This window comes from Mandrillus leucophaeus, unplaced genomic scaffold, assembly GCF_000951045.1.
Source record: "Mandrillus leucophaeus isolate KB7577 unplaced genomic scaffold, Mleu.le_1.0 Scaffold228, whole genome shotgun sequence".
Lineage (NCBI taxonomy): Eukaryota > Metazoa > Chordata > Mammalia > Primates > Cercopithecidae > Mandrillus > Mandrillus leucophaeus.
Genome location: NW_012102343.1, coordinates 855,598 through 865,097, shown reverse-complemented (window position 1 = coordinate 865,097; position 9,500 = coordinate 855,598). Strand labels below are relative to the sequence as shown.

At 54.9% G+C, this 9,500-nt stretch overlaps 1 protein-coding gene across 1 annotated transcript; it reads left to right on the top strand.

Moving 5' to 3' along the window:
• Positions 1 to 533: 533 nt before the first annotated feature.
• Positions 534 to 4,417, top strand: SYNDIG1L (synapse differentiation inducing 1-like). Its single transcript, XM_011981520.1, has 3 exons — positions 534 to 1,013; positions 2,335 to 2,475; positions 2,632 to 4,417. Exons 1-3 carry the CDS (start codon positions 597 to 599, stop codon positions 2,788 to 2,790), a joined length of 717 nt encoding a protein of 238 aa, XP_011836910.1. The 5' UTR covers positions 534 to 596; the 3' UTR covers positions 2,791 to 4,417.
• Positions 4,418 to 9,500: the final 5,083 nt, after the last annotated feature.

Sequence of the window (9,500 nt, the reverse complement as noted above, 5' to 3'; positions counted from 1 at the left end):
AAACGTGTTCCCCATCCTCTTCACCTCATTGACCCGCACACACTCTTCCTTCAGATCTCAGCTTTACAGCCTTCCCTGGGTCTCTGTGTCAGCTCCGTCCATTGTGTGTGCTTACATGCACCTGCTGTACTTCTTCGGGACAGAGATGTGATTTTACACTTGTCTTCTCCATCAGACTGGAAGTTTTGTGAAGACAAAGCATGCATCTGCTCCCTCTCCCTACTTCTCATCTTTCTCACCGTGGTACCCCAAGCATCCGGTACAATGCCTGGCATATAGCTGATGCTCAATAAATATGTGTTGAATGGACAAATGACTAAGCCAACTCTGTGGGGTAAGCACTACTGCCAGCCCCAATCCACAGACAAAGGAACGGAGGCCCTGAGAAGTGAAGTAGCCAGTTCCAGGTCCCGTATCTTGCAAAGGGCAAAGGCAGGGTTTGAGCCAAGTCAGACTGCAGAACCCATGCTCTTCACCACTTTGGGTCCTGCCTCCAGTACCTTGGCCTCAGTGCTTGTCTGTCTTGCTCTTCTGACAGGCTCTGAGGACTGCTCGGCTGGCCCAGGCTCCCCTCCCCAGCAGCTGCCCCAAGAACCATGGAAAGTCTGAGTGAACTACAGAACCCGCTGCTGCCCAGGAGCCCCTCCCACCTCCACAGCCCCTATCCCTACCCTGAGGCCCCACCCAGCTGGTCCTACCAGGAAAAGCTCTACTCCTACCTCCTAGGCAGCGCTGGGCCTGCTGGAGCTCACCAGCTCCTGGACCCAGGGTCCCTGCAGCTGGCCGTAGAGGCCTGGTACCGGCCCAGCTGCCTCCTGGGGAGAGACAGGGTCAAGGAGCCCAGGGCAGGCAGCTGTGAGACCAGCTTCACAGAGGACAGGGAGCCCCAGGAGGGGCCCCCAGAGCAGCCCACAGGACCTGGCCAAGCTGCAGAGAATGTCACCATCCAGACTGTGTCCTACGGGGTACAAGAGGAGCTGCGGGACCAGGAGGACGACCAGGAGGAAGAGGAGGTGAGTGCATGAGGTTTAAATGCAGATTCCAACCTGAGCAACACAAAGAGACCCCGACTCTACAGAAAAGTTAAAAATTAGCCTGGCATGGTGGCATGTGCCTGTGGTCCCAGCTACTCAGGAGGCTGAAGAGGGAGGATTGCTTGAGCCCAGGAGGTTGAGGCTGCAGTGAGCTGTGATTGTGCCACTGCACTCCAGCTTGGGTGATAGAGCAAGACCCTGACTCAAAAAAATGTAAATAAATAAATAAATAAATAAATAAATAAAATGCAAGTTCCCAGAGCCCCATCACCAGATATTGAGATCTAATAGGCCTGGATTTGGGCCCAGGGATCTGTATACTACTAAAGAAAAGGGACTTGGGACACAGGTACAGCCCATGCTTTCAGAAACACGAGCTTTGAGGTGCCTATTTCATTGTTCAGTAGCACTTGTTCTTGTTTTCTTAATTATATAAATAATTTAAACTCCGTGCACTCAAAGATAACATTTTGGTGGATGATTGTGTAAGTCTCTTATTCACATTTTCCCCCAGCCCACTCCCCAGAAGAAATCCTGCTGTTCATAGTTTTATAATCTGATTGTATTTCTCTAAGCAACATATTTGAGTATTGCGCCACGTAATTTAATGTAGTCCTGAGAGGTGATTGTTAATGGTTACATGGTCTTCCATTGCAAGTTCTTCCATCATTTATTAACACAGTCTCCTGGTCACTGGTCATTGACGTTGTTTCTTTTTTTTTTTTTTTTTTTTTTTTTTTGAGACAGAGTCTCACTCTGTTACCCAGGCTGGAGTGCAATGGCACGATCTCGGCTCACTGCAAGCTCCGCCTCCCGGGTTCAGGCAATTCTCCTGCCTCAGCCTCCCAAGTAGCTGGGATTATAGGCACCTGCCACCACACCCAGCTAGTTTTGTATTTTTAGTAGAGAGGGAGTTTCATCATGTTGGCCAGGCTGGCCTCAAACTCCTGACCTCAGGTGATCCACCCACCTCAGCCTCCCAAAGTGCTATAATTACAGGTGTAAGCCGCTGTGACCAGCCCATTGAGAGCGTTTCTCTTCTTTCACAATTGCTATCCTATGATGAACAACCCTCATGTAGGTATTTGCCTTCTTTCCTCGTGATAAATTCCTAAAAGTGGAATCATTGTGCCATTGTTAAGGCTTTGGTAGAAAGTGCCAAGGCCAGCCTACACCCCCACCTGCAGCAGAAGAGACTGCCTGTCACTGGCCACTGGGCATTGCCTTTTTAAAAACCTCTTCCAGCCTGCTGGGGCGGGGCTGATCCTGGGCCTGGTCACTAAACCCCACTGTTTTGCAGAGCGATGCCACTTCAACGGAGAGCGAAAGTGAAGACAACTTCCTCACGCTGCCTCCCAGGGACCACCTGGGCCTTACTCTCTTCTCCATGCTCTGCTGCTTCTGGCCACTGGGCATTGCTGCCTTCTACTTCTCCCAGGGGGTAAGAGCACCTGGGGCCCAGGGGGTCTTCCCTGGCCCATCCCTCTACTTGAGGGCTTGGCATCGCGTCTGCAGGATGGGGTCAGGGGCCTGGCAGGCTGGGCTGTTTTGCTGGGTGTGGGGACACTCCTGTTCATCAGTGTGTTTCTCTCCCTAGACCAGCAAGGCCATCTCCAAAGGGGACTTCCGCCTGGCCAGCACCACCTCCCGCCGGGCCCTCTTCCTAGCCACACTCGCCATCGCCGTGGGGGCCGGTCTCTACGTGGCCGTGGTGGTAGCTCTGGCAGCTTACATGTCCCAGAATGGCCATGGCTAGTAGCCAGTAGGGCCTGCATCCTGACTCCCCTGCCCACCTGAGGAAGCAGTGGGGTTTGGGGTTGCAGACACTATGGAAAGGCCCAGCCCCTGAAGATGATCCCGGGAGAGTGGCTTGCTGAGGGGGAGACCCCCATTCCGCAGCCTGCAGAGCTCAGCCTTCACTTCTGCTTGCCCGCTGCTCCCAGCCCCAGAGCAGGGCCCGGGGCCCCACTCTCTAACCCAGGCTACAGACGGGAAGCAGAAGGCAGGGCTGCCCACCAGGCCGTCCCAGCAGGGCCTAGCTCAGTCCATTCTGCCCATTCTCTAGAAGATCTCCTGCCCTACAGCCAGCCCACCACCTACCCTGCCAATCTCCCCACAGAGAAAGAGCAGGAGGTTACGGGGAGGAAAGTGGGTGTCCAGGGCACAAGGGGACCTGTCCCAATCCTTTCAGCCCACAGGGATCTTCACCTGGGGACAGCCTGAGCTTCCCCCAACTCCACTCTCTGGCCCCATCATGCCCAGACCTCAGCAGGCCAAGAAGGAAATATGTGGAGACAAGGGGGCCTCTTGCTGTCTCTGATTCTACAGGGTGCTTATCTCCCCATGGGCTTGTGAGGCACTGTAGATTCTAGATAGGGAAGAGGAACCTCAGTATGTAAATTCTGAACCAAGGGCAGGTTCTTGGAGCTTCTTTATGTGGGTGCAAAAGGCAGTTGCAATGACAGAGAGTCCTGAAATATTGCTGGACTACATGAGTCTTCCTACTGTCCCCCAACTCCCCGCCCCCATCATCCTTTTCTGGGCTTTGCCTGGGAGTCCATGACCTGGTGCCATCACAAATAGACTAGACCCAGAGAGTGCCCTCGGCTCACCAGCCACTGAGTGCAGGGCCCTAGGTCCAGCCCTGCAGAAAATGCAACAAGGAGAGACCCTAGGGAGTAGTATAGATGAGGGAAGGGACTCAGGGAAGGAATGGCCTGCTGAGTAGTCAGCAGTGCTTAGGAAGGCTTCCTGGAGGAGGTGTCCCTTGAGCAAGGCCTAGGATGAATAGAATTCATCTAAGGGATTTGGTCACATAATTCTTTGTATTTGTAGGCTGGGGTGTAGCAGGAGCCTTCCACGGGAAACTTCCAGGCTGTTTGGATTCTGCCTGGAACATCCGGGCTGGAGTCAAACTACAGCCATTCCTAAAGGTTCAACCAACTCAAGGAGGAACATCAGGCCTGTCTCTCAAAGACCAATGATGTTTTCCCTTCTCTGAATGCTAGGGGGTCAGTGGTGGGTACCTGGTTACCCCTGGGGCATCTTCACTGATACCTCTGCTCAGGGCCGCTCTCAACACCCTCAGCTAGGGCACATCCAGAATTTTAGAGACATCCAGGTAGGCAAGGGGGGAGCACCAATGTGAGCAGGCCTGTCTGGACTCAAGCTACAGGCCCCTGCTGTGCATGATGTGGGAACCTGGTCATTCCCACGCCCCATATAGAACCCAGGGCTGTGGCTCCCCCACTGAGCATCCCTTGTCCCACTGTCCTCCCCTGCCTTGGGCACTGCCCAGTCCTCCACTCCTGCATCACAGCAGTTTTAAGATCCCATTATTGTACTGATTTATCCTTGTAATAAACGTTTCTGTAACACCTGGTGCCCTCTAGGTCTCTTGCTGTGCCACCTACCCCGCCTTTGCCTGAATCCCATTCTATTGCTATGTCTGCTGCTCTGACCCCTGGCAGCCTCCGGAGAGGACAAGCCCATGATGTATGGGCCTTAGGAGGAGCTGTGGCCAGAATGTCTGCACCATCTCAGGACTTATCTGCTTGGAGTAGTCTGGCTGTAGGGTGATGGCCTGCATTTGGCTTGCTCTAGGCAAGTCAAAGCAAGATCCATGCCTGAAATAAAAGCCCTTCTAGGCTCAAGAGCCTTGGAGGACAGGAAGGAAGGGATGTGAGCCAGGGTGACCGAGGCTCCACGGAGCTGCCTAGGGCTACCAAGGTTGGATACAGGGTGTGAGGGGTCCAAGGAGTCCATGCCCCTGCCTCCTGCTCTCGGGTTCACCATCTCTTCCATCCCAGGAGCTGCTCCTGGGCAATGTGGAGAGGAAGGCATCTCTGCCTGCCTCAGGCCCCAGCTCAGCACCAAATCTCCAATATCCTCTCAGACCTGAGCCCCCAGGAGCCTGCCTGGGCCAGCACAGGGACTGGCCTGGCCTCTAGGTCACTTGGATGGAGGGCCCTGGGGAGGCAGGTTATGCACATCCCATATCCATGTGTGCACCTACTTGTAAGACACAGCTATGCATGTATGCACACACACATGCTGCATGGATTGCAAACCCCAGAAACAGAGATTAGCCTGTGGGGTGGATATGAGGGGCTGCTGTTGGGATAACATTTGTAGAAGCGTGGAGAAGGAGGCAGATTTGGGCAGACGGAGAGGTCAGGCTGCAATGCAGTCCTGAATGACAGGCCGGGCCAACCCACAGAGGAGCCAGAGTTGACCCAAATTGGGGTGAAGAGCCAGGTCTTCTCCCTCTTGACCAGTCATTAGATGTGGGCCACCCAGAAAGAGGGTGTGACCTCAGGCAAGGCAATGGTCTTCAGCTGTGACAACTGGAAAAGATTTGCCCTGAAGAGTGTTTGCTGCCAGGACCTGCAGCAGCTGGAAAGCTGTCAATCCTTCCTGAAGGGGCCCTAAGTGGCATATCACCACGTTCACCACACCCACCCACCCAGCAGCAGACGTGCTGGTGCCCACCTAGATCCCCTCTGCATTCACCTCTTCACACCGAAAGCTGCTTCGGTCATGTTCTACACAGGTTCCCCGCGCTCCCCGGTGGGACTGAGCTCAGTTGCCTGCAGCAGCATTCTGCTTGACACATGCCCTTCACTGACTGACTGCCTCTCCCTGCCTCCTTCCCTACTCCCCAGCTGTGCTTCCTGGGATCATCTCCCAATAAACCGCCTACAGTTGAACCCTTGTCTCAGGATTGGCTTCTGGAAGAAGCCAAACCCTGGCACACAGCATGCACGTTCACACGCACATGCTCCACATATATGCACACACTTGCATATACATGTACCCACACACATGCATACACATACACATAGGCACAGCCACACACCATGCAAACCTTTATGCACACACATGCACATGTACACAGGCACAGCCCACACATGCACAAAAGCTGTATGCACACACATGCACCCATACATGCACCACATGCACATATAAGAGGTGAAGAAGGAGGCTCGCACCTGTAATCCCAGCACTTTGGGAGGCTGAGACAGGAGGATTGCTTGAGCCCAGGAGTTCAAGACCTGCCTGGGCAACATAGTGAGACCCTATCTCCACAAAAACATTTGAAAACTAGCTGGTCGTGATGGATGATAGTGCATGCCTGTGGTCCCGCTATTATATAGGAGGCTGAGGCAGGAGGATCATTTGAACCTGGGAGGTTGAGGCTGCAGTGAGCCATGACCACACTACTGCACTCCTGCCTAGGCGACAGAGTGAGACCCTGTCAAAAAAAAAAAAAAGAGAGAGACAGAGAGATTATTTTTTAAAAATGAAGAAGAGAAGGGGGCATGAGGAGTGGCTGAGGAGTCTCACCTGGCCCTGCCTGCCCTGTGGTCCCACCCATTACCAGCCTGGCTGGGGCCCCGGAAAGGGCACACGGCAGCATGTACCCTGGTCCAGGCCTTGCTTGGACTGGGCAGGCAGTCTCACAGTCCACAATTCCCACCTCCTTCCCAGCCCTCTGAAATGCTATTCCAGGCTTTGAGAGGCGGAAAGAGAAGCCAAACAATTATCTACCTTCTTCTTTTTTTTTTTTTTAGATGGAGTTTCACTCTTGTCACCCTGGCTGGAGTGCAATGGTGCAATCTCAGCTCACTGCAACCTCTGCCTCCCAGGTTCATGCGATTCTCCTGCCTCAGCCTCCTGAGTAGCTGGGATTACAGGCATGCGGCACCATGCCCCGCTAATTTCGTGTTTTTAGTAGAGATGGGATTTCAGTTGGTCAGGCTGGCCTGGAACTCCTGACCTCAGGTGATCCACCCACCTCAGCCTCCTAAAGTGCTGGGATTACAGGTGTGAGCCACAGCGCCTGGCCACAATTTTCTATTTTCAACCTTGGACCTGCCCCTCTCCTTTTCACCCCATCCCTACACTCAGCTGCAAATTCAGGCTCTGTAGAAGAAAATGAAATCAGAAACGAAGCCCTGGGGGCCTCCCTCATGCAGCCCCTAGAAAGGACCCATCTGTGGATCCCAGCGTTGTCCTGATCAGACGCCCACCCACCCTCTTCCCCTGGCATGCCTGGGGCACTTGAGGCTCCTGCTTCCCAGCTCCGCCTGCGTCTGGCTGCCTGAGGCCCCTGGGAGGCATAGGGGCTTCAGCTACTCCCGTTCAGGCTGGCTCCTCAGGCTGGCAGAGACAGGCTGGGGGCAGGGAGGGTCCCCTGGGTAAAGGTGCCCGTGACAAGCTGCAATGCCAGCACATCTGTGCAAATATTACCAATTATTTTCCTCACTATAAACACCCAGCAGGAAGGCAGAGAAGCAACCAACCCAAACTGTTCAAAATAGAAACTGAAATTGCTGCACAGGGAAGTTGGGGCAGCCGGCAGAGTGGGGGCCCTGCACCAAGAACCCATCCCCTGTCCCCGCATGTTGGACCTGATGTTGGACCTGCTCTGGCCGCCCCCACCCTTCAACCCCATCTCAACTTTCTCCCCTACAGGCCAGGCTGGAATGGGATGGAAAAGGGCCTCACCTAGGGGACGTGGGATATAAGGGAGGGTGGCCAAATGGGCCCTATGCGGGGGTGGTCTGATGGCAGAGGGGGCAGCCACACAGGAGCCAGGAACTGAGGCTCTCTGGCCTGTGGTCCAGGGCAGCTGCTGGGCAAGTGGAGCCACGGGGACTGTGGGCAAAGAAGTGGAAAGAGAGCCTCCCTTCACTGTTCCCCAGTCCCAGGGCAAAAGGGGTGTCCTAAGGGTGGCAGGCCAGGAACCCTGGGGGATGGACCAAGGGGCAACAGTGACCTGGCCCAACTCCGAGTGACAGGAATTTTTCTGATGGTGGGAAGGACTAGAAACCCACTCCCAGAACCCCGGCAGCCTTCTCCATCTCTCCCTCACCATGAACAGGGCTGATAGACAGCAGGTCCGTGGACACAGCTGCAGGGATTGTCAGAACAGTAAAATACTTCCACAGCAGTTGATAAACAGGCCAAGCCCTAAATCCTCCCAGTGTTCCCTCTCCTGCCTCCCTGGCCCCTCCCCAGAACTCCAGACCTCTCTGCTCCAGGAACTTAAGTGTTAACAGCTGACACAGTGGGCCCCTCCCCCAAACGCACCTGTCCATGCCTGACTGCCCTGGTGATTAAACGGCCCTGATGTTGCCCCTGGGCACCTGCACCACTCATCAGTGTGCCCCTGCGCCCTGCTGCTTCCCAGAGACATGCTCAGCACAGTCCCTGAGCCCTAGGCCTAAGCCCCACTCAGAAGGTGGGGCAGGGGTCAGTGGCCAAAGGTGTGAGTCCCGGAACGCTGCAGGAGGAAGGAACCCGGGAGGTGATCTAGTCACCATCCCTCGTGCTACAGATGAGACAACAGAGACCCAGAGAGGGTTTCCGGTTGCCCAATGTCACCCAGCAAGTCACGAGCCAAGCCCAGGCCTTGCCTCACAGGCCCTGGAGTTGCTGAGCTAGGCTGGTGATGTCTGCTTGCCTTGGAAACAGAAAACCCAGGGACAACTGCTGCTGCCGCCCATTGAATATTAACAAACTTGCTTCTCTCAGCCTTCCTTCCCCGGCTGTTTCCAGCTTCAAAGGCTTCCCCAACTGGCCCCTCCCTGGGACTGACATCTTGGTCCTTCTATTTTTGGTGGCTTGGTAGGGGTGGGACAGGAGAGCGACAGCCTTGCTTTTGCCTGCCCTGAGCTCATGGCAGCCCCCGGGTGCTCTCTCATCCTCTCTGCCTTTCGGGGAGGCACTACTCTGGGCGGGGGAGTCCCCACGGGGAGACTCAGATGTTCTGAACAAAAATAAAAGGTGCTCGTGCGGCCCATCTGCATTTCCAAATACTTCCAACCCACATCCCTTGAACTGCTTTTACCTCTCTCCCACTAAAGAGCCAGGCAGGTTTCAAAGCGGGTTCTAGCTCCTCCAGGAAATGACAGAGAAAGAAATTCCCAGGGGGCAGGATCCCTCAGAGGCAGCCAGAAGGGGACAAAGGGGACAATGAGTGTGCTTGCACCAGTGGCCAGGGCTGGGGTGAGGCAGCTGGGCCAGGCTACATTGACAGAGCACCCTGGGTGCACAAAAGACCTTCACACCACTCTCTCTACCACTGAGGCAGGTGTTCTTGTCCCCATTTCACAGACAGGAAGACGGAGGACCGCGAGGCCTTTCCCAGTTCCACAGATCGGTGAATGGTGCCTCAGCCTCTGGCAGCCTGCCGTGGCTCCACTCTCACCCACTGCCTCCCTCCCTGAAGCCAACTCCTGGCCATTTTCTCTCCTTAACCTCCTCCAGCCCTGTCCCTAACACTTGCACTCAGAGCTGGCTGGCCCAGAGCACAGCCCAGTGGTTAAGAGCAGAGAAGATCAGCCAGGCACGGTGGCTCATGCCTGTAATCCCAGCACTTTGGTAGGCCGAGGCGGGTGGATCACGAGGTCAGGAGATCGAGACCATCCTGGCTAACACGGTGAAACCCTGTCTCTACTA